Source organism: Tachyglossus aculeatus, chromosome 11, assembly GCF_015852505.1.
Source record: "Tachyglossus aculeatus isolate mTacAcu1 chromosome 11, mTacAcu1.pri, whole genome shotgun sequence".
NCBI classification, from domain to species: domain Eukaryota; kingdom Metazoa; phylum Chordata; class Mammalia; order Monotremata; family Tachyglossidae; genus Tachyglossus; species Tachyglossus aculeatus.
In genome coordinates this window covers 5,651,251-5,676,155 of record NC_052076.1, presented here as the reverse complement: position 1 = coordinate 5,676,155, position 24,905 = coordinate 5,651,251, and the positions used below count along the sequence as shown (strand labels likewise).

Sequence of the window (24,905 nt, the reverse complement as noted above, 5' to 3'; positions counted from 1 at the left end):
CTTCTCTGGGCCTCAGTTCTCTCATCTGTAAAATGGGGATTCATTCATGGCTCAATAAATACGATTGAATGGATGAAGGAACGAATGAATGAAGTAAGTCACTTCGCTTCTTTGGGCCTCAGTTCTCTCATCTGTAAAATGGGGATTCATTCATTCATTCAATCGTATTTATTGAGCACTTACTGCGTGCAGAGCACTGTACTGAGCGCTTGGGAAGTCCAAGTTGGCAACAGATAGAGACGGTCCCTACCCAACAGCGGGCTCACAGTCTAGAAGGGGATTAAGACTGTGAGCCCACTGTTGGGTAGGGACCGTCATTATATGTTGCCAACTCGTATCAGTGACGCTTGAGCCCATACAGAATGCAAAGCAATATATCAAGTGCTTGGAAAAGGAGAACAGAAGCCGTGAGTCAATCAATCAATCAATCATATTTATTGAGCGCTTACTATGTGCAGAGCACTGTACTAAGCGCTTGGGAAGTACAAATTGGCAACATATAGAGACAGTCCCTACCCAAGTCCCACGTAGGGCAGGGACTGTGTCCGACCTGATTGAATCTACCCCAGCATTTTGAACAGTGCTTGACACAGAGTGAGTGTTTAAAAGTACCATTCAAAAAAAAAAAAAACCCAAAAGACACATCCTTACCCTCAAGGACTTTACAATCTAACGGATTGTAAAGTCTTAAGCCATTTCTTTTTGACTGGCTTCATTTGGTCTCCAACTTCTGTCCCTAATCCTTTTTCCTCCTCCTCTATCTTATCCTTCACGCTTGTGCCTTCCCATCTCTGGCATCCCTGAGAAGGGGAGCTTCATCTGTTCTCTGGGTGACTCTGTTCCTTGGCTCTTAATGCAGATTTAAGAGACAAATGCTCCTATCCTTAGGTGACCGTGGAATGCTAATAATAATAATAATAATAATACTGTAAGCACCATGAAGGCAGGGAACGTTGTTTGCTTGTGATGTGCTTTGCATGCTCTCATTAGGCAATGAATAATAATTATGGTATTTGTGAAGCGCTGCTGCTAAGCACTGGTGTAGATACTAGGTAATCAGGTCGCTCCCGGTCGTCACCCCCATTTTATAGATGAGGGAATTGAGGCACAGAGAAGTGAAGTGAGTTGCCCAAGCTCACACAGCAGACAAGCGGCGGAGCCGGGATTAGAACCCACATCCTCTGACTCCCAAGCCTGGGCTCTTGTCACTAGGCCATGCTGTTTTTCCATAGTAGGAGTTAGTAGTAGTACCAAAACTACTCCCCTTAATAATAATCCTGTACTTCTCAGGGGATAAAAAGGAGTGGGGAAGAATAGGAAGAACACCAAGCTAGGGATAGTGTCCCAGGGTCCCCATTTTCCACAAAAAATAATCCACGTCGATGAGATTTGGTCACTTATCGATCGTTTTAGTTTGTTTCTAGGTCTGCACAAAGGTATTTGGGCAATCAAAATGACCGAGTTAAGCCACCTTTCCATTCGCCTTGTAAAAATGGTAACTGTATTCTCTACGAGTTGCCGATCTAATAGAAATGTTGTATTTCTGCACAAAGGTATTTGGGCAATCAAAATGACCGAGTTAAGCCACCTTTCCATTCGCCTTGTAAAAATGGTAATTGCATTCTCTACGATTTGCCGATCCAATAGAAATGTTCTATTTCCAAATAGGAGCTACTGATCTTACGATAACATTTTTATTAAAATGCTTGATTTTGATCTAAACCTTCAATAGAGATGTCATCACTTGGTTAAAATACGGTATATTTGGGCGAGCGGAGCAACTCCGCTACATTTCCGTTGGCTTGCGGACAGACTAATGGTGGGTTTCCATCGTGTTAAAGCCGTTTTATTACGGATAACTGGTTTGCAGCAGTTTCTCGAAGCCTGTATTCACACTTTGTTGAGTGTTTAGCAACTTAACCTGCTTGCGGACACAATAAATGGTGATTAAACGGAGACAAGCATGACACGAACCAGTAAGGCAGTGTATCATCAAAATGGTACCCATTTTAATCATGGCCTATTGGGCTCAGTTTCCCCCCAGTGTTCAAAAAGGCCCCGTGGCAGGTTCTCTCTGTGACCGCAGACGTGCAGGGTGTCTGATCTGTGTGATTTTTCTGCCAGGGAGGGAACTGGTGGGCAGGCAGCGGGACCTAAGGTCCAGTTGGAGAGAGGCAGGCCAGCCCCCGTTCCCGGGATTGTGCCGGGATGTTGGGACAGGAGAGTCACTGCCGCTGGCCAGACCCTTCTGTTTGGGGCCCACCAGAGCACAGTGGCTGTTTCCGCGAGCCACAAACACCTTTCCGACGGTCACGGTCCCCAGCAGAGATCCACAGGGAAGCGGGAGGGGGTGGCAGAAAGTCTGAGGGAGAGGAATTAGCCGGGCAAGGATGTAGTAAGTTTTTCCATGGGTTATAATTAAAATCTAAAATATTCACTCAAAGAACACACATACACACACTCACTCACTCTCTCTTTCAACTCTAAAAAAAGTCAAGGACCAGATGTGTTTGCCGCCCGAAGGTCTTTTCTCTCTCGGATTGTAAAGTAGTTCCTTGCCTTGTGGGGGATGCATGTCAGTAATGGTGACAGGGGGGTGTCTGCAATACCTAAAGGAGGAGAAAATAAAGAGTTAGGCTGCCTGTGACCATCCAAGCCTTCCACAAGCCTTAAGCTGGTTTCCCCTAGGGAAATACTCGACTAAAATTGAGTAGAGGCTTTGAGAAACTGCTACAAACCCGCCTAGGGAAGCCCACCCATGGGTGTTATTGCAAAGATCCTTCCCAAACTGTTCACACTGACAGCGGTATGTGACCTCGGGAATTCTAGGTTCCAAGATAGGAAGTGGTGTGCTTTTCTCACCATTATTCTGTGGTACTGTACTCTCCCAAGTGCTCAGTACAGTACTCTGTACATAGTGAGCTCTCAAATACTGTTGATTGATTGACTGATCACCAGGAAGTAAACACATTTTTGACATGGTTTACTGGAAAGAGCACGGGACTGGAAGTCTGGAGACCCAAGTTCTTAATTTTCAGCTATGCTGCTTGACTAATGACTTGGGGAAAGCCATTTCATTCTCTGGGCCTCAGTTTCCTCCTCTGTAAAATGGGGATATGATAATAATAACGGCATTTATTAAGCGCTTACTATGTGCAAAGCACTGTTCTAAGCGCTGGGGAGGTTACAGGGTGATCAGGTTGTCCCATGGGGGGCTCACAGTCTTAATCACTGAGGCACAGAGAAGTGAAGTGACTTGCCCAGAGTCCCCCAGCTGACAAGCGGCGGAGCCGGGATTTGAACCCATGACCTCTGACTCCAAAGCCCGGGCTCTTTCCACTGAGCCACGCTGCTTCCAGTGATGCCTGCTGTCCCTCCGTCCCAGTCTCTAAGCCCCATGTGGAACAGGGACTACCTAAGTTTTGACTACCTTTTATCTTGGCAAGACTTTGGCAGAGGGCTCTGGCAGATGCTAAACACTTAATAATACCACAACTGTGGGCAAAAAAGCTGAATTCTCACCTGCTGGGGCTAAGGATTTTAATGCTTCCAAAAGATGGGGGCTAGAGAATTTTATCAGACATCTAAATGGTTCTTCTTTAGCCCCCAAGATTCCCATTCCGGCATCTCTTCTGAATACTGTTTCAAGCTGTCAACAGAGAAAGTGGTGAAAAAAACTTGAACAGTCCAATTCAGTGAAGATAATTTTGTGAAAAGAAAGTTTGCTTTCCATTTAACTTTTATAGATACAGGAATTTATGGAATGAAAAAGGCCTAATTTTTAATTTTCTAAAAAGAAAATTTAGATGGCAATCAGTGCACCACGGAAGTAAGTGAAATGCATATTTTTGACAGTCAGCACCAATTTGCATTGTTCACGAATTATCCAGTTTTCTGATCGTCAGCCTCTTAGTTTGGGTAGTTGCTGCTGTACAAAATTCCCCTGCATATAACATTTTTGCTTGATTTTTTTTAATATCAGTTTCATCTTTACAATTTTGGATAGGGATATGCAAAAATAAGATAATGAATTTGGGTAATTTATTTTAAAGTGATAAGCTTTTACTGTGTCTCCTCATTTTGCCGTGTTTTGTAATTTCTTGGCCCCAGAACACACTGCTCTTCTCGAAGAATCGTTCATTCATTTATTCAGTGGTAGTCATCACTCCTCACTCATTCATTTATTCAATGCTAGTCATCGAGTGTCTAATAAGTACACAGCCCCAGAGTCAATAGTAAGACTGTTGAGAAGAAGTGTAGCCTAGTAGAAACGAGAGTTCTGGGTTCTAGTCCCAGCTCCACCAGTAGCCTCTGTGTGAGACCTTGGTTGAGTCATTGCAATTCCTCAGAGCCTGTTTCCTCTTCCGTAAAATTACACCTGTGCTCCCTCAGACTGTGAGCATCTGATTTGATTGTATCTACCCCAACATTTAGCACAGTGCTTGCCAAGTATTAAACACTTAAGTAATAATAAATAGTAATAATGATAGCATTTATTAAGCACTTACTATGTGCAAAGCACTGTTCTAAGCGCTAGGGAGATTACAAGGTGATCAGGTTGTCCCACGGGGGGCTCACAGTCTTCATCCCCATTTTACAGATGAGGTAACTGAGGCCCAGAGAAGTGAAGTGAGTTGCCCAAAGTGGTGGAGCCGGGATTTGAACCCCTGACCTCTGACTCCAAAGCCCGGGCTCTTTCCACTGAGCCACACTGCTTCTCTGGAAATGGAAATACCACAATTAATATTATTTAGTCAATACCTGAAAGAGGCCTAAACCTCTGCTCAGTTTAATATTACTGATAATAATAATAATAATAAGAAGAAGAAGAAGAATGGCATTTATTAAGCGCTTACTATGTGCAAAGCACTGTTCTAAGCACTTGGGGAGGTTACAAGGTGATCAGGTTGTCCCACGAGGGGCTCACAATCTTAATCCCCATTTTACAGATGAGGTAACTGAGGCCCAGAGAAGTGAAGTGAGTTGCTCAAAGTCACACAGCTGACAATTGACAGAGCCAGGATTTGAACCCGTGACCACTGACTCCAAAACCCGGGCTCTTTCCACTGAGCCATGCTGCTTCTCTGATGATGATGATGAATAATGTGAGCCCCATGTTGGACAGGGACTGTATCCAACCCAATTAACTTCTATCTACCGCGGCGCTTAGAACAGTGCTCGACATACAGTAAGCACTTAACAAATATAATATTAATAGTAGTAACAATGGTATTTGTTAAGCATTCACTATGTGCTGCGTGCTGGGGTAGATTCAGGATAATTAAGTTAGGCACAGCCCCTGTCCCTCAAGGGAGTCATAGAGCATATGTCATTTGATAACGCTTTATTTTGGATCATAACTCTCCGCTGCCTATTAGACGCCAGCGAGATCGCCGATAAACACTGTGAATGACCTCTGTTTTTGAAAATACGGTAGGAATAATCACTTGATTGCTGCTGAGTCTTGGGATCTCAAGAGTCATTTTGACTTCCAACTACCATTGGTTCCCGAGCTTCTCTTGGTCATCTAGCTCACTGTTAAGGTTTGTACACTACCACTTCCTCAAACTTTTCTCTCTAAAAGGTTATTTACTCACCATCTCCTTCAGCTATAAACAATTCATTAAAAACTGCAGCATTTAAAGCAGTCAAATGAAGAGGTGAAAAGAAAGACAAGGCTTACTCATTAGAACTGGATTAAAATACCTCCATTTGCCAGTCTCCCCCGTTAAACTGTAGGCTCCTTACGGCTAAGAGACCATAACTTCGCTTCTATTACATGTTCTGAAGAACTACGGCACCCACAAAATAATAAATGCTACCAACTGGAGTGAACAATTAAGGCAGCTCCTACCTTGTATTGTGCAAATTCTAATTTAGGTTGAAGACCATCTCCAAAAGTTTCTTTAGTCACTCGGAGGATTTTCTCCTTCTGTCTCTTATTTTCTTGAACCACCCTTGGATCCATTGCTAGGAGAAGTTTTTTGGCAAGGGGAGGAAATGGGTGGAGAAGAATCATAAATTCACATTGCATTATAGCATTTTCCTGCTGGCATAGATAGGTGTTTCCCCGGGACAGATTTTTGGGCAGAAAAAACCAACACACTTTTCCAGTTGAAGTTAAAAAAAAAAAAATTGCTACAATAATGACTTCAACTTTAGTATTTGCTAGCTTAGTGATTTTTAAAGTTTAACCCACTTCATTGAATACTGTCCTAATGAAATGTAGTGCTCCTGAAATAACACCCAATGATATTGCCTCTGTTTATTGGAAAGCAGTATTCAAAGCACTTTCACATGTCATGTCTCGTTCTCGCCATTGCTATCAATCAAAATCATACTATGTGCACGGCACTGTACTAAGCACTTGGGAGGTACAATACGAGAGTTGGTAGGCATGTTCCCTGCCCACTAGGAGTTTACAGTCTAGAGGGGGAGGCTGAGATTATAGATAAATTACAGATAAATATACATATATAAATGCTGTGGGGCTTGGGGTGGGGTGACTATCAAACGCTTAAAGGGGACAGATCCAAATGCATAGGTGACTCAGAAGGGAGAAGGAATGGGGAAAAGAGAACTTAATCAGGGAAGGCCTCTTGAAGATGTGATCTTAATATGACTTTTCAGGAGGAGAAAGTGGCGGCGTATATGGAAGGGGAGGGGATTCCCGGCCGGAGAGAGGACATCAGCAAAGGGTCACTGGTGAGATAGAGGAGATCGAAATACAGCGATTAAATTGGCGTTAGAGGAGCCAAGTGTGAGAACTGGATTGTAGTAGGAAATCAGGGAGGTAAGGTACAAGGGGACGAGCTGATTAAATTTTTAAAACTGATGAGAAGGAGCTTCTGTTTATGAAACGTGAACCGCTCTCCCAAGGGCTCATTACAGTGCTCTGCACATAGTAAGTGCTCGATAAATACCACTGATTGATTGGAGAGGCAGGAGTCAGGGAGGCCAGCGAGGAGGCCGATGCAGGAATCGAGGTGGGATAGGATAAGTGCTTGGATTAATATGGTAGCATTTTGGATGGAGAGGAAATAGCGAGTTTTAGCGATGTCGTGAAGGTATAACTGACAAGGTCGGGTGGCTGAATGTGGGCTTTGAATGGAAAAAAAAAATGAAGATAAGGCCAAGGTTACAGGCTTGGAAGAAAGGAGGCTCATGGTGTTGTCTACAGTGACAGGAAAGATAGGGTTGGGTGGGAAGATGAAGAATTCTGTTTTGGACATGTTTAGTTAGAGATGTCGGCAGGACATCCGAGTCCTGAAGGCAGGAGGAAATAGGAGACTGCAAGAGAAAGGTCAGGGTTAGAGAGGTAGATTTGGAAATTAGGTGGGGATGGTGGTTGAAGCCAGGGGAGCGAATGAGTTCTCCAAAGGAGTGGGTGGAGATGGAGAATAGAAGGGGACCCAGAACTATTAGAGGGTAGGAAGCAGAGAAGTCTGCAAAATAGATTTAGAAGGTATGGCCAGAAAGACAGGAGGAGAAACAGGAGACGACAGTTTCACTGAAGCCAAAGTTGGATAATGTCTTTCTCAAAAGAAATTCTCCTGATAACACACTGAATTATGCTCAGAGAACTTAAGAAATTTTATTGGCAACTTCTGAGACTGAAAAGTACGGAACACATTAAGAAATGATCACATAAATACCTATTTCTGATTCAACATTTCTTTCCTGTAGGGGTCTAGGATAATGAACTTGAACAGCCTGAGGAGAGAGGGGGAAAAAAAAAAGGAAAAATGTTAGTCCCTTTAAGCAGACGAGGGCAAGACATTTTGGGAGGCTTTCTTTGGATGAGATCTGAGGATTTAAAAATAACTTTTCCTTTTTCGTCCCTCAGTAGTCAGTCAACAGGACGCTGGGTGTTAGGGGCCAAAGGATTTCCATTTGAGGGAAAATTACCGTTTAATTCCTTGCGGTCGTCTTTTGAGGATGGGAACGGTGGTATCCACCCAGGGAGCTACCAGTCTCCTCAGTGGCTTCCCCTGACAGACCGTACATCATCGCCACTGATGATGAAGGAGAGGAGGCCCTCAGCTGGAATTGTTGAGCACCGTAGTCCTGGGGGCTGGGAGTTTTTGCCGAGGAACTAGAAATGGCTTCTGACCTAGATAAAGCCACACCAAGTCGCGGGCCTCGGATCAACGGGCTGAATGGCGGCGGCTGGGACTAGGCCCTCAAGAGGAAGCGTCCCAGGCCCCGGAGGGCCGACTCTCGGGCAGGAAGGCACCCCTACTATGGGGATCCCCCCCAGCCCCAATGACGAGAGATCAAGGCCCCCGCTTGACCACAGCTTCACCTCAGGGAAGCTTTGATGAGAGATCAAGGCCCCCGCTTGACCAGAGCTTCACCTCAGGGAAGCTTCAGTCAGCAGACGGGGGGACAAACACATTATTTGTGCTTTTTTAACAAATACATAACAAATAGAAACAGCAGTGCCCTAGAGCTAAGAGCCCAGTCCTGGGGTCAGAAGGACCTGGGTTCTAATCCCGGATCCACCACTTGTCTGCTGGGTGACCTTGGGCAAGTCGCTTCATTCCTCTGGGCCTCAGTTCCCTCATCTGTCAAATTGGGATTCAGACCGTGAGCCCCGTGTGGCTCCAACCTGATTCAGTTGTATTTTACTTAGCGCTTAGTACAGTGCCCGTCACACAATATGCACTTAACTACTATAAAAAAAAAAATCAGAACCACAGAAATCACAAGGAAACTAATGACCGAAGCATTTAAATAGTATGCACGGAGACGTTCACTGTGGGCACAAAGGAAAACTAAAAGGGCACCGTTTTCAAATACATTTGCACACGGCAGACATAAGTGGAAAACAACTGTTATTGTGCTGGAAAATAACGATCGATCTGCACTGAAATTACATGGGAACAAAAAAGGAGTTGAAATCCAGCTAACTCATGTGATCACGAGTCCCCATGATGTTCCATCTCTCTAGTAGTACAAGTTGCTAGGACAAGGGTTACAGTGTATATTTTAATTTTAATATATTTATATAAATATATGTAAATCTATTGGACAACCCCTTAGCGCCTGATGAAATTCACAAGTGCATTCAGAGCCTCAATTCGCTCCTAAAAGAATCAAAGTTTGATAGAATCGTTATTGGCCGAGCTCCTGGTGAAATTGGTGAGACACTGTTTTGTAATTTCCAGGAGCTAACGACAAATTCACAACAATCCCCGAGCAGCTCTAAAAAACGGAGTAGGTGGGAAACTTTTGTGTAACTTTCACGTTACCTTATTAATAGGTTGTCCACTTCACTATATCAATAACACTGTAACGTGATCTCCTCTTGGAAGAGGTGAATTTTCCCACCTGCCAGGCTGTTTAGAACCAGGCCTGAAACAGAAAACCAAGACTTAACTTTGAGGAGATTCTCAGAGTGGCTCACCTGGTCAAACCGCTTAAAAACAATGTCTTTAAGGGACTCCAGATAACGGCTTCGCAATTCCATCTTGCTGATCTGATGATATTTAGCAGCAGACACCAATGCCTTGAAATGAAATTATTAATATTAGTACTGCCACTTCCCCATAGCCACAGTCACGGTTCTCAAAATGTAGTTTACGAAGCCACCAGAAAATTAACATTAGCAGAAACTAAAGTCTGAAAGAACGCCTTAAAATATGCCCTTGCCGTATTACTTATTTGGGCTAAATTACAAAATGATATTTCTGCGGTTAAGGAGAGATGCAAAGTTGACCATAATTGAGAGGCTGAGCTTCTTTTTTTTACTGTCTACCATGTGCTAACAGTCCATTCCACCCTTGAAAGAAGGGTCCCTCACAAATCTGAAAAACCTTCTTAAGATCATAATGATAAGAACCTTCCCTTCATTCGGTCATAAAGAGTCACAAGCATTGTACTCAGGGCTCGAGAGCATTCAAAAAGAATAACAGACCCAGTCCCTGCCCTTGAGGAGTTTACAGTCTAGCAGAGAAGACAGGCAAGGCGCAAAATGCATATATGCTGTGGGAACAGGAAGAAAAACACAGATAAGAATCCACCAAAATAAATAGTCTATACCAGTATACACAGAAGCACTATGGGTATAATCAGTCTTAAGGGGAATGTGGATCCTTTAGAGCTTTAGCAAATCATTTCCCTGTCCTAAAATAACACCTATATAAGTGTTTCCTTTAGGAGACCGACCCAAACAATTTTTATTCAGAATGTGATTTAACTACTGCTGCTTATCTGTGACCAGCTGGAAGGAGACAGAGCATGAGCTGTGTTATTAACTGGGAACCCATAGAAAACAGCCTTTTTTTTCTTGAGCTTCTCCCAGTTCAAGAGCAATCCTGGCTTCCTTGGGCTTCATCTGCGTCAGAGACATTGGGTCTGATCCTGGCTCGGCCTCTTGCCCGCTGTGCGAGACCCTGGGCAAGTCGTTTAACTGCTCCAGGCCTCAGTTTCCTCACCTATAAAGAACCTGTTCCCCCTTCCCCTTAGCCACTGAACGCCATTTGGGATGGGACTCTGTGATCTGACTGTGGTTCCCCCCCAAATGTAGTACAGTACTTGGCACACAGCATTACCACAATTATTATCATCATTAAGGGCCATCAAAATCAATCATATGGGCTAGATGTGACCATCTCTCCATTATCTGAGAAACAGTGTTGCTCAGTGACTAAAGCACAGGGCTGGGAGTCAGAAGGACCTGGGTTCTAATCCCCGCTCCGCCACATGTCTGCTCTGTGACCTTGGGCAAGTCACTTAACTTCTCTGGGCCTCGGTTACCTCATCTGTAAAATGGGGGTTCAGAGTGTGAGCTCCACGTAAAATGGGGGATTCGCTTGTATCTACCCCAGGGCTTACTACGGTGCCTGGCACATAATAAGCACTTAGCAAGTACTTTAATTATTAATTATAATCTTAACTTGTGGAAGACCAACATCTGAGAGGAGGGCGCCTTGCTTTAAGGGCCTCCTTAATAGGCAAGATTTATTGCTGTGGCACCAAAATCCGAACCATGCTCCAAGTGAACAGTGGGTGGTAGTTCCAACCTCCTAGGAGACTTGAGATTCTAATAGACAGCTCCCACTTTGTTTGTTTTATAGTATTTGTTAAGCGCTTCCTCGGCACAGAGTAAGCGCTAAATAAATGCAACTGAATGAATGAATGTGTCAAACACTGTTCTAAGCGCTGGGGAAGGTGCAAGTTAATTAGGTCGGGCACAGTCCCTGTCCCACGTGGGGGCTCACGGTCTTAAGTAGAAGGAAGAAAAGGAAGCATCGCTTTCTGAGCTGCTTCATCAGGACCACCTCAGCGCAGCATTTCATGATAAAACACAGCGACCAACATCGAGCACGCAAATCACACTCACTGCAATAACTCTCCCCACCCCGCCCCGGCATCTGGTGGGAGACGGATGCGTCGCTATTTGAGGGGACTCTCGAGACTGTAAGCTCCTTGAGGGGAGAGACAACTCTGCTGTGTTGTCAGTTGATTGTATTTAGTTAGCGCTTACTCTGTGCAGAGCACCGTATTAAACACTTGGGCAAGCACACTAAACAGACACATTTCCTGCCCACAGTGAGCTTCCAGTCTAGAGGAGGAGACCGACATTGAATAAATATATGACAGATAGTGACGTGAGTGCTGTGGGGCTGGGAATAAAGGGAGCGAGTCAGGGCGAGGCAGAAGGGAGGGGAGAAGAGGAAGGGAGGGCTTAGGGAAGGCCTCTTGGAGGAGATGAGTCTTCATTAAGGCATTGAAGTTGGGAAGAGTAACTGTCTGAAGAGGGAGGGCATTCCAGGCACACTCAATAAACACCACTGATTGATCAACTGACCACCATAAGTGGTGTAGGTGAAAGAGGACAGAAAGGACCAGTGACCTAAGCATTCACGTTTGAGGCTTGTATGGCATTTGGGGCAGGACGAGAAATCATCTCATTTGGGCCGTGGCCTCTTTTCGTACCTGACAGAGAAGTGGAATGCAGCTCTTGTTGGCAGAAACAGCAACGAAGACATAAGGAGTCTGGGAGTGATACACCACGTAGGAAGCTTTATACTGGTTCGGTTTCGTATAATGGGTTCCCCAGGCAATTCGAATCCACAGTGCATTATCTTCAAAGTCTCTGAAGCTGATCGTCACCTTAGGAAACGAGATCAATCAATCAGTCGTATTTGAGCGCTTACTGCGTGCAGAGCACTGTACAGAGCGATTGGGAGAGTACAATATAACAATGTAACAGACACATTCCCTGCCTACAATGAGCTTACAGTCTAGAAGGGAGACAGATATTAATGTAAATAAATAAATTATGGATAGGTACGTAAGTGCTGTGGGGCTGGGAGTGGGGGGTGAATAAAGGGAGCAGGGCAGGGTGACACAGAAGGAAGTGGAAGGAAAGGCAAAGAGGGCTCAGTCAGGGAAGGCCTCTTGGAGGAGATGGGCCTTCACTAAGGCTTTGAAGTTGGGGAGCGTAATTGTGGGGTATGAGGAGGGGAGGGCATTCCAGGCCGGAGGCAGGATGTGGGCAAGTGATCGGTGGCTAGATGGCGGAATAGTGAGAAGGTTGACGGAGGAGTAAAGTTTGCAGGCTGGGCTGTAGTAGGAGATTAGCAAGGTGAGGTAAGAGGGGGCAAGGGGATTGACTGCTTTAAAGCCCCTTGCCTTATGATAAGGAGTTTCTGCTTGATGCAGAGGTGGGTGGGTTCTTGAGAAGTGGGAAAACACTGAAGAAAAACGATCCAGGCAGCAGAGTGAAGTATGAACTGCAGTGGGGGGGGAGACAGGAGGCAAGGAGGTCAGAAGGAGGCTGATAAGGTAATCAAGTCGGGAAGAGGTAAATGCTCGGATTAACGTGGTAGCAGTTTGGATGGAGAGGAAGGGATGTATTTTAACACTGCTGTGAAGGTTGAACCAGCAGGATTTAGTGATAGATTGAATTAACTATGGTACTTGTTAAGCGCTTACTTTGTGCCAAGCACTGTTCTAAGCACCGGGGTAGATACAAGTTAATCAGGTTGAACACAGTCCCTGTCCACCTCGGGGGTCACACTCTTAATCCCCATTTTACGGATGAAGTAACCGAGGCCCAGAGAAGTTAAGTGACTTGCCCGAGGTCACACAGCAGGCATGTGGCGGAGCCGGGACTAGAACCCAGATCCTTTTGAGTCCCGGGCCCGTGCTCTGTCCACTAATGAAGAGAGAGGAGTCAAGGGTGGTGCTAAGGTTACAGGCTGGTGAGACAGGAAGGATAATAATAATAATAATAATGGCATTTATTAATTGCTTACTATGTGCAAAGCACTGTTCTAAGCGCTGGGGAGGGTACAAGGTGATCAGGTTGTCCCACGGGGGGCTCACAGGGTTCACCCCCATTTTACAGTGAGGGAACTGAGGCCCGGAGAAGTGAAGTGACTTGCCCAAAGCCACACAGCTGACAATTGGCGGAGTGGGGATTTGAACCCATGACCTCTGACTCCAAAGCCCGGGCTCTTTCCATTGAGCCATGCTGCTTCTCCAAGGATGACGGTGCTGTCCACAGTGATGAGAAAGTCAGGAGAAGGACAGGGTTTTGTAGGAAGAGAAGGAGTTCTGTTTTGGACAACTTGTACTTCCCAAGCACTTAGTACAGTGCTCTGCACACAGTAAGTGCTCAATAAATACGATTGAATGAATGAATGAATATTAAGTTTGAGGTTGTGGCAGGGCAATATTTGCACTGGGGGAAGTGGCTAATAGCTTGAGTGGTTAACTCCAGGTTCAGGGATTAAGAAGCATCCTACTAGCTGCCTCTAGATTGTAAGCTCCTTTTTTTTAAAAAAAAAAAAAAAAGGTATTAAGCCCTTATTATATGCCAGCCACTGTGCTAAGCACTGGGGTAGAGTCAAGATAATCAGGTTGAACATAGTCCATGTCCCACATGAGGCTCACAGTCTTAATCCCCATTTTACAGATGACATAACTGAGGCACTGAGAAGTGAAGCGACTTGCCCAGGATTAGAACCCAGGTCCGGGGATTCCCAGGCCCATGCTCTTTCCCCTAGGCCATGCTGTTTCTCTCTTTGGGGCAGGGAACGTGTCTACCGACTCTGTTGTATTGTACTCTCCCAAGTGCTTAGCGGAGTGCTTTGCACATAGGAAGTGCTCAGTGAATACAACTGGCAGATGGGTTGCTACTCCTCCAAAATCAAGGTGAGGTTTCGAGGTTATTCTCAGGGCAAAAATCCTTGAAATAGCAATTTAAGTCACTATCCTCCCACCCTGGTGGCTCAGCCTCTTATAATCCCACAGGCTCTACATTTTGCACTTACATTTTGTAATGCTGCCCGAAGAATTCTTTTAAAAGTCCTTTTGAATTCTTCCTGATCGAAAAGGTCAATGTCCTCCTCTGTTATAGGAGAAAAAGGAAAATAGTATGAAATGGGGCGCAGTAGTTTACAAACTCCAACTGACCACCCGTTTCATTTTAAAAAAAAAGCCAAGTTTCTGAAAGTATGGATCTATGTCAGATCAAGGGAAGTAGTACTAGCAGTAGATGAAGCAATAATAATTTTGGGTGCTTATTATGGGTCAAGCACTGTTCTAAGCACTAGAAAAGATGTGAGATAATTGGGTTGAACACAGTCCGTGTCCCATATGGGGCTCACAATGGAAGCAGGAAGGAGAACAGGTGCTGAATCCCTAATTTACAGATGAGGTAACAGGCCCCGAGATTTGAAGTGACTTGTCCAAGGTCACACAACAGGCCCATGGCGGAACCAGGATTAGAACCCAGATCCTCTGACATCCGGGCCCAGGCTCTTTCCACTAGGCCACGCTGCTCCAACCGAGCCGTGCCGCTCCTAGTAGGATAAACCTTAGAATGGTCCTGATTTGGCTATTTCTTCACCTCCTCCCATCCTGACTATAAACGGAGAGCGGGGGGAGAGGTCCGGGGGTCCAAGCTGGGGATGGGGGGCCTCGGGCCAAAAATCAGCCAGCAGGAGCCCTGGAGAGATCCAGATCGCTTTCAGCGCTTAGTCCAGTGCTCTGCACACACTAAGCGCTCAATAAATCCGATTGATTGATTGATTGATTTCCCAGCCCTGGGCTCTCCCAGCGTCTCTGCAGGTGGAGGGGATGGAGGGGCTGAGGTTTCTGGGCCTTGGAGGGGAGTTGAGGCACACCTAAGATTGGGGAGCCCGTTGGGGGCTGAGACTGGGAGCCCGCGTTGGGAAGGGACCGTCTTCTAGACTGGGAGCCCACTGGCCTTCCACCTCCTCCAGGAGGCCTTCCCTGACTGAGCCCCTTCCTTCCTCTCCCCCTCGCCCCCCTCTCCATCCCCCCCCATATTACCTCCTTCCCGTCCCCACAGCACCTGTATATATGTATAGATGTTTGTACAGATTTATTACTCTATTTATTTTACTTGTACATATCTATTCTATTTATTTGATTTGGTTAGTATGCTTGGTTTTGTTCTCTGTCTCCCCCTTTTAGACTGTGAGCCCACTGTCGGGTAGGGACTGTCTCTAAATGTTGCCAACTTGGACTTCCCAAGCGCTTAGTACAGTGCTCTGCACACAGTAAGCGCTCAAATACGATTGATGATGATGATGATGATGATGATGATATAAACTAGTCTCGTTTTCCGGAGACGTCAGTGAGCCGACTGAGGCTGCCTCCTGGCCCTCGGTTTCCTCGTCTGTAAAACGGGGATTCAAAGCCTGTTCTCCCTCCCACTTAGACTATAGAGTCTCATGAGGGACAGGGACCCCCCCGGCACTTAGAAAAGTGCTTGACACGTAGTAATAACAGCAATTATAATAATAACAACCTCCCAAATCAAATTCCCGAGTTGTGAATTAGAAGAGGGACAATGTTTCAATCCCGGATTCCTCCGGCAGCCAATCTTAGGTGGCCCGACTCAAAGACCCACACTTTTCTCCTCTTTTCAACAGACCCCAGCTATAACCTCGCTCTCACTGAATTGAAGGGGGGGTGTTCTCTTCCTCTTTGAGGAGTTTAATGACTGAGATCCGGGTGGAGAAAATGACTTTTCATTCATTCATTCATACTTATTGAGCGCTTACTGTGTGCAAAGCACTGTACTTGGGAAGTCCAAGTTGGCAACATACAGAGACAGTCCCTACCCAACAGCGGGCTCACAGTCTAGAAGGGGGAGACAGACAACAAAACATATTAACAAAATAAAATAAATAGAATAAATATCATCATCAATCGTATTTATTGAGCGATTGATGATGATATTTATTCTATTTATTTGTACAAATATGTACAAATAAATAAATAGAGTAATAAATACATACAAACATATAGACAGGTGCTGTGGGGAGGGGAAGGAGGCAAGGAGGGGAGGAGCGGGGGCCCATCCCAGCCTGTCCCTGTCACTGGTGTAGCCCAACATATGACAGCCTTAAAATAATAATAATAATAATGGTGGCATGTGTTAGGCGTTTACTATAGCACCAGGCACTGTACTAAGTGCTGGGATAGATATAAGCAAATCGGGCTGCACACAGTCCCTTATCCCACATAGGGCTCAGTCTTATTGCCCCATTTTCAGAGGAGGGAACTGAGGTCCAGAGAAGGGAAGCGATTTGCCCAAGGTCACACAGCAGGCAAGTGGCGGAGCCAGAATTGGAACCCAGATCCTTCTGACTCTCAGGCCAGGGCTCTATCCACGAAGCCCACAACCTCCCTTTGGGCAGGAAATGGGTGAGGGGGGAAGGAGGCCTTCCATGGATGTTAGGCTGTTACCCGGGTAATTTCATTCAGTCATTCAATCGTATTTATTAAGCTCTTACTGCGTGCAGAGCAATCAATCAATCGTATTTATTGAGCGCTTACTGTGTGCAGAGCACTGTCCTAAGCGCTTGGGAAAGTACAGTACAGCAATAAACAGTGACAATCCCTGCCCACAATGAGCTCACAGTCTAGAGGGGGGAGACAGACATCAATACAAATAAACAGGCATCAATAAAAACAAATAAAACGACAGAAGTAAACTGGCAAAAATTGCCCATTTCAAGAAATATCCCTACGGAGCACTGTGGAAGCTTGCTCTCCTATCTTTTAATTTTCCCTGATTTTTATGCAAAAGAGAATGATTCATTAGCCGCAGACTCTTTAGATAAAGCCCCAGATCTGGTGAGAGGGTCCAAATAATCAATTCCAACAATTCTGCCCGGGAACTAAAATAGAAATTAGCCAAGTATCACCTACCTGATGTTTTACTCATTCGATAAACATCCCAGATTTTCTTATTCTGAAAAGTTTTGTTATCTGAGAGACAAGAAAGATTATTTTGGTATTAATATTACATAAAACATTGCATAATTACATTATATCAACATTACATTAAAAACTTTCTTCATTTTCATTTAACTTGTAGGTAAACAAGTTACCAATTCGTAAAACTAGCCATAGCATAATTACATTATATCAACAATACATTAAAAACGTTCTGCATTTTCATTTAACTTGTAGGTAAATAAGTTACCAATTCGTAAAACTAGCCATTGTATAATTACATTATATCAACATTACATTAAAAACATTCTGCATTTTCATTTAACTTGTAGGTAAATACGTTACCAATTCGTAAAACTAGCCAGTCTTTTAAAGAGTAAACGAGTCGTGGTGGAAAGTTGGAGTATACCTTGCTTCTGAGGAACAAATCCCATGGGGTTTTACCATGACAGAGAGTGATTCTTAAAACTCATTGTGGTAAAATAAAATGAATTAGGAAAGAATGCCTCTCTGTAGATCAAGTAAGAGTGGCATTCAAATTTATTCTGATTTATTTCCAGTTTACAGTCAGCAAGAACCAAATATTCTTCACGAAAGGTCAGCCAACCACACCAATTCTGATTGCTGCAAACCATGGTAATATGCATTTTGTATCTGTGTAACTCTTTCCTCTTTCCCCACGGCTATTTTTTAAAGTGGGTCTAAAGCGTACAGAGTTATTTACATTTTTAAACTGTTCATCCGAGCAAGATGAAACTGTATACAGAGACAGACACAGTGAAAGGGAAATAGCAGTTGTGTGACTGCACCACGTATACGGAGGTTTGAACAGTCTCCAAACACGGAAAATTGCTTTATGTATTTGCAGGGAGAACTCTTTGCACTTTGAAAAGAGCCTGGTAGAATGCCAGAACTAAGCGACACTAGGAGCAATCATTCATTCAATTGTATTTACTGAGCGCTTACCATGTGCAAAGCACTGTACTAAGCACTTGGGAGAGTACAGTGTAACAATAAACAGATACATCCCCTGCCCACAATGAACTTAGGTTTAACAGGTTTTAGGAACACAGATCCTTCAAAAAAATAAAAATAAAAACCAGGACTACTAAAAATTTTCTGGGCCTTTTTTTCCAGGTGGAAAACACAAGAAAAAAGCATTTTGCTTTAGAATCTTGCCTGTCACCTATATAAACATTTTCCATTTTTTTCCTTACTTCCCCTGACATCTGTGCCCCCCCACTCTCACTTTGCCTGTGCCCCAAACCCTCCTTATTAATATTAATAATAATAACAATAATAATCATATTTGTTAAGCATTTACTATGTGCCAGCCACTGTTCTAAGTGCTGGGGTAGATACAAGGCAATCAGGTAATCAGGTAAAATCCCCATTTTGCAGATGAGGTAACTGAGGCACAGAAATTAAGTGACTTGACCAAGGTCACACAGCAGACAAGAGTCACTCCCTCTTCCCCACAACAAAGTCCTCACCCCTCAACAAGGCTGTCCTTGTATTTTAGTTTTAAAAGTTGCCTGGGGCAGGCTCAGATGTGTGTATATACGTATATATATGGGGCAAAGTGAGTCCCTACTGATTTCACACTGACATTCTAGGGAAAATTGGCACCAAAACAGGCCACTTCATAAAATAGAGGGCATGCACACCCCCTATATACACCAGGCATTAAAAAAAAAAAATCCAGACCATATTGCTGTACTTCAACATAGTTTTTAGGCAGACCATTGCCTGAATTTTAAACAAAATGAAATGGCTAAAACCCTGGAAAACTTACAGATGATGTCCAACATGGCAGCTTGTTTCATAGTTGCTCGACGCTCCTAAGGGATGGATGAGAAAATTCACAAAAAAAGATTTACATTCTCTTTCAATGAGTTCTCCGCATTAACGTGGACTAGAAGTACCAGTAGCTTTTTAGCCATCGCCAGAAGGCTGTTTGAAAGCGCTGTTTCATAAATAAAACATTTACTGCCAATTCGCATTTATTCATGGAAATTAGGGGGAAAAGAGCATCCGGATGACTACACAGAACAGAGGAGACTAATTAAGCACCAATTCACAGCATGAAAATTTTGACTGATCCTTTGAGGACTTTAAGGCGTGTCTACTGCTCTGAATTCATTTCAATCGAATAATAATAATGGCATTTATTAAGCACTTACTGTGTGCAAAGCACTGTTCTAAGCGCTGGGGAGGTTACAAGGTGATCAGGTTGTCCCGCGGGGGGCTCACAGTCTTCATCCCCATTTTACAGATGAGGTAACCCAGGCTCAGAGAAGTGAAGTGACTTGCCCAAAGTCACCCAGCTAAGTGGCGGAGTAGGGATTTGAACCCATGACCTCTGACTCCAAAGCCCGGGCTCTTTCCACTGGGCCACACTGCTTCTCTGAATCTCAACCAGTCTTGCCATACCACCTCGGGAGCCAAAGAATTTTTCGGGCCTACTTTTATTTTACGCCTCTTCTTGAGTCCGTTTCATCCTTCGCCCGCCGTAAATGACACTTCAGGATCTCCTGGCTTGTCGGTCTAGAGAAGTGGCGGCCAAACCGGCTTTAACGACCCCAGGGGGTTGCTCAGAGCTTTTTGATTTTGGCCCTCAGGTGCAGGCTAATTCATTCAATCATATTTACTGAGCACTTACTGTGTGCAGAGCACTGTACTAAGCGCTTGGAAAGTACCAGATGGCAACATAATAAAGCTCAAGGCCTCAATTCTCTCAGCCACGGGAATCGGAAGAACCAGATTCCAGTTCTGCGCTTTGCCGTTTGCCTGCTGCTTGCCACCTTGGGTAATAATAATAATAATGATAATAATAATAATAATAGCGCTTACTCTGTGCCAGGCACTGTACTAAGTGCTGGGATAAGACACAACTTCTCAGGGCCTTGGTTTCCTCATCTGTAAAATGAGGAATCAAATACCTGCCTCCAACTCTCTTGTGAATCTCGGGCGGGTCACGAACCGGAGGAAAACTTGTCCTATCTAATTATCTTATTAATATTATTTGTTAAGTATAATAATAGTATAGTAGTATTTGTTAAGCACTTACTATGTGTCAGGCACTGTTCAGGCTGGGGTAGATACAAGGTAATAATAATGATGGCATTTATTAAGCGTTTACTCTGTGCAAAGCACTGTTCTATGCTCCAGGGAGGATACAAGGTGATCAGGTTGTCCCACGTGGGGCTCACAGTCTTAATCCCCATTTTACAGATGAGGGAACTGAGGCCTAGAGAAGTGAAGTGACTTGCCCAAAGTCACACAGCTGACAAGTGGCGGAGCTGGGATTTGAACCCATGACCTCTGAGTCCAAAGTCCATGCTAATAGGATTGGATCCAGTCCTTGTCCCCCATAGGGCTCACGGTCTTAATCCCCATTTTACAGATGAAGGAACTGAGGTGCAGAGAAGTTAAGCGACTTGCCTAAGGTCACCCAGCAGACCACGGGCTTTGGAGTCTTAGAACAGAGCTTTGCACATAGTAAGCACTTAATTCTATTTATTTTATTTTGTTAGTATGTTTTGTTCTCTGTCTCCCCCTTCTAGACTGTGAGCCCGCTGTTGGGTAGGGACCGTCTCTAGATGTTGCCAACTTGGACTTCCCAAGCGCTTAGTACAATGCTCTGCACACAGTAAGCGCTCAATAAATACGATTGAATGAATAAATGCGATTATTATTATTGTCAGTGCTTACAACAGTGCTTTGCACATAGTAAGCGCTTAATTCTATTTTATTTTGTTAATATGTTTTGTTTTGTTGTCTGTCTCCCCCTTCGAGACTGTGAGCCCCCTGTTGGGTAGGGACCGTCTCTATATGTTGCCAACTTGGACTTCCCAAGTGCTTAGTACAGTGCTCTGCACACAGTAAGCACTCAGTAGATACCATTGAATGAATGTATGAGTTAGAGGTTCAAATCCCAGCTCCACTGTCAGCTGTGTGACTTTGAGCAAGTCACTTCACTTCTCTGTGCCTCAGTTACCTCATCTTTAAAATGGGGACGAAGACCGTGAGCCCGCCGTGGGACAACCTGATCACCTTGTAACCTCCCCAGCGCTTAGAACAGTGCGTGTGGCTCAGGGGAAAGAGCCTGGGCTTTGGAGTCGAGGGTCATGGGTTCAAATCCCGACTCCGCCGACTGTCAGCTGTGTGGCTTTGGGCAAGTCACTTCACTTCTCCGGGCCTCAGTTACCTCATATGCAAAATGGGGATTAAAATTGTGACAACCTGATCACCTTCATCATCACCAATCGTATTTATTGAGCGCTTACTATGTGCAGAGCACTGTACTGAGCGCTTGGGAAGTACAAATTGGCAACATATAGAGACAGTCCCTACCCAACAGCGCTAAAAGACTTGGTCACCTTGTAACCTCCCCAGCGCTTAGAACAGTGCTTTGCACATAGTAAGCGCTTAACAAATACCATCATCATTATTAGTAGTAAGCGCTTAATAAATGCCATTATTATTATTAGTGGCAGAGTCGGAATTGGAACCGGTGACTTTTTCCGACTCCCAAGCCTGTCCGCTATCCACTAGAGCAGGCTGCTTCTCTAAGATCTCCCTGAGGGCTTAGCGCAGGGTGTAAATGCTCAATAAATGCCACGGCTATGAAGCCTCTCCCCCTTCCGTACCCTCTGCTCGCCCCAAAAGGGGGTCTCAAGGCTCCTGGGGCTTGCCTTTGCCCTTGCCAGCCGACCTCGGCGTGGCCCGTGGATGCCGCGGGTGGGCAACCCCAAGGTCCCGGCCCCACTAGGGCCCCGTGGACGTCCGCCCGGCCCTTTCTCGGGCGGCATCACCTCGCAAAGCTGGACCACTTCCGCGGCCACAGAGTCCTTGATTTGGCGCAGGTTCACGGTGTTCAGCTGACTCTCGGGCAGAAACCCCCACGCCTGCAGGATCTCCGGCATGTTGGCAAATGGGATTTTCAGGATCGCCCTCCTGATAAACTCGGAGACGGTCTCATCCATCCTCAAGGCACTGGGGGAAAAAAAAAGAAGAAAAAGTCTCAGCAGTGATGGAACCACCACCGCCCGGAATTCCCAACAGCTCCGTAACCTCTCCGGTATCTACCTGTCAATCAGTGGTATTTATTGAGCGCTTACTGGGTGCAGAGCGCTGTACTAAGCGCTTGGGAGTGCGCACACTGTAGCAAGAGTTGGTAGACACGTTCTCTGCCCACAACTCACCCGCTAAAGACTGTGAGACCCTTGTTGGGTAGGGACCGTCTCTATTATTATTATTATTATTATATACATATATATAGGTGCGGTGGGGAGGGGGGGAGGAAGGAGGGGGCTCATTGTGGGAGGGGGCGCTTAGAACAGTGCTTGGCACATAGTAAGCGCTTAATAAATGCTGTCATTATTATTATTATTATATACATATATATAGGTGCTGTGGGGAGGGGGAGAGGAAGAAGGGGGCTCGGTCTGGGAGGGGGTGCTTAGAACAGTGCTTGGCACATAGTAAGCGCTTAATAAATGCTGTCATTATTATTATTATATACATATATATAGGTGCTGTGGGGAGGGGGAGAGGAAGGGGGGCTCAGTCTGGGAGGGGTGCTTAGAACAGTGCTTGGCACATAGTGAGTGCTTAATAAATGCTGTCATTATTATTATATACATATATATATATAGGTGCTGTGGGGAGGGGGAGAGGAAGGAGGGGGCTCAGTCTGGGAGGGGGCGTTTAGAACAGCGCTTGGCACACATGGCATCAGTATTATTATTATTATATACATATATACAGATGCTGTGGGGAGGGGAAGGAGGTAAAGCAGGGGGGAGAGGAAGGAGGGGGCTCAGTCTGGGAGGGGGCACTTAGAACAGTGCTTGTCACATAGTAAGTGCTTAATAAATGTGTCATTATTATTATTATTATTATTATATACATATACATAGGTGCTGTGGGGAGGGGGAGAGGAAGGAGGGGGCTCAGTCTGGGAGGGGGCGCTTAGAACAGTGCTGGGCACATAGTGAGCGCTTAATAAATGCTGTCATTATTATTATTATATACATATATAGATGCTGTGGGGAGGGGGAGAGGAAGGAGGGGGCTCAGTCTGGGAGGGGGCGTTTAGAACAGTGCTTGGCACATATGCTATCACTATTATTATTATTATTATATATATACAGATGCTGTGGGGAGGGGAAGGAGGTAAGGCGGGCGGAGCGGGAGAGGAAGGAGGGGGCTCAGTGTGGGAGGAGGCGCTTAGAACAGTGCTTGGCACGTAGTAAGCGCTTAATAAATGCTGTCATTATTATTATTATTATTATTATATACATATAGATAGGTGCTGTGGGGAGGGGGAAAGGAAGGAGGGGGCTCAGTCTGGGAGGGGGCGCTTAGAACAGTGCTTGGCACATAGTAAGTGCTTAATAAATGCTGTCTTATTATTATTATTATATACATATATATAGGTGCTGTGGGGGAGGGGGGAAAGGAAGGAGGGGGCTCAGTCTGGGAGGGGGGCGCTTAGAACAGTGCTTGGCACATATGCTATCACTACTATATACATATATACAGATGCTGTGGGGAGGGGAAGGAGGTAAGGCAGGGGGAGAGGAAGGAGGGGGCTCAGTCTGGGAGGGGGCGCTTAGAACAGTGCTTGGCACATAGTAAGCGCCTAATAAATGCTGTCATTATTATTATTATTATTATATACATATATATATAGGTGCTGTGGGGAGGGGAAGGGGGAGAGGAAGGAAGGGGCTCAGTCTGGGAGGGGGCGTTTAGAACAGTGCTTGGCACATATGCTATCACTATTATTATTGTTACATACATATAGACAGTCTAGAAGAGAAGCAGCGTGGCTCAGTGGAAAGAGCCCGGGCTTGGGAGCCGGAGGTCATGGGTTCTAATCCCGACTCCCCCACATGTCTGCTATGTGACCTTGGGCAAGTCACTTAACCTCTCTGCGCCTCAGTTCCCTCATCTGTAAAATGGGGATGAAGACTGTGAGCCCCCCCGTGGGACAACCTGATCACCTTGTGTTCTCCCCCGCGCTTAGAACAGTGCTTTGCACAGAGTAAGTGCTTAACAAATACCATCATTATCATTATTATCTTTTAGACTGTGAGCCCACTGTTGGGTAGGGACTGTCTCTATAGGTTGCCAGTTTGTACTTCCCAAGCGCTTAGTCCAGTGCTCTGCACACAGTAAGCGCTCAATAAAGACGATTGGTGGTATACAGACGCTGTGGGGAGGGGGAGAGGATGGAGGGGGCGCTTAGAACAGTGCTTGGCACATAGTAAGCGCTTAATAAATGCCATTATTATTATTCTTATTATTATTATTAATGATAGGTTTGGAAAAACAACCCAAAAAGTGGAGGTTCTTGAGTGGGGGACCCCGGGCCGAGGTGTATTTGTGGAAAGGCAGCGATGGAGCGCGAGGCCTCACCCGGCCGGGCCTCCAGGACCGGCTCCGCTCCGGATCCCGCTCCAAATCCAGCTCCGGGCTCCCGCTCCCGCTCCGGCTCCCGATCCGAATCCGGCTCCGGTCCCCCAACGGCCGCCCCAAGCGCGCGCGCGCGCGCGCGCCAACCCATCCCGCGCACGCGCAGCTCCCGCCTTCGAACCCACCAATCGGCGGGCCCGCTCCCCGGCCGGCCCCGCCCCCCGGCCTTCGGAACGTACCATTAGGCGGCC

At 45.5% G+C, this 24,905-nt stretch overlaps 1 protein-coding gene across 2 annotated transcripts; it reads right to left on the bottom strand.

Moving 5' to 3' along the window:
* Positions 1-1,987: 1,987 nt before the first annotated feature.
* Positions 1,988-24,739, bottom strand: CENPN (centromere protein N). 2 transcript variants are annotated; one of them, XM_038753918.1, is made up of 11 exons: positions 24,658-24,739; positions 22,047-22,227; positions 19,025-19,070; positions 17,203-17,262; positions 14,289-14,365; positions 11,944-12,120; positions 9,410-9,511; positions 7,656-7,713; positions 5,855-5,970; positions 3,523-3,649; positions 1,988-2,609 (listed from the first exon to the last, which is right to left on the bottom strand). In XM_038753918.1, the coding sequence occupies exons 2-11, from the start codon at positions 22,215-22,217 to the stop codon at positions 2,494-2,496; spliced, it is 1,050 nt and encodes a 349-aa protein (XP_038609846.1). In that variant the 5' UTR covers positions 22,218-22,227; positions 24,658-24,739; the 3' UTR covers positions 1,988-2,493. The 2 variants fall into 2 exon arrangements, with proteins under 2 accessions (XP_038609846.1, XP_038609847.1); XM_038753919.1 differs by lacking the exon at positions 24,658-24,739 and adding an exon at positions 24,576-24,593.
* Positions 24,740-24,905: the final 166 nt, after the last annotated feature.

Coding starts and splice junctions, on each gene's coding strand:
- CENPN (XM_038753918.1), bottom strand. CDS start 22,217: ATGGATGAGACCGTCTCCGAGTTTATCAGGAGGGCGATCCTGAAAATC. Junction 7,714..9,409: donor TTTTTAAGCGGTTTGACCAG/GTGAGCCACTCT, acceptor CTCTCTCCTCAG/GCTGTTCAAGTTCATTATCC. Junction 2,610..3,522: donor AAAATCCTTAGCCCCAGCAG/GTGAGAATTCAG, acceptor CTCCTCCTTTAG/GTATTGCAGACACCCCCCTG.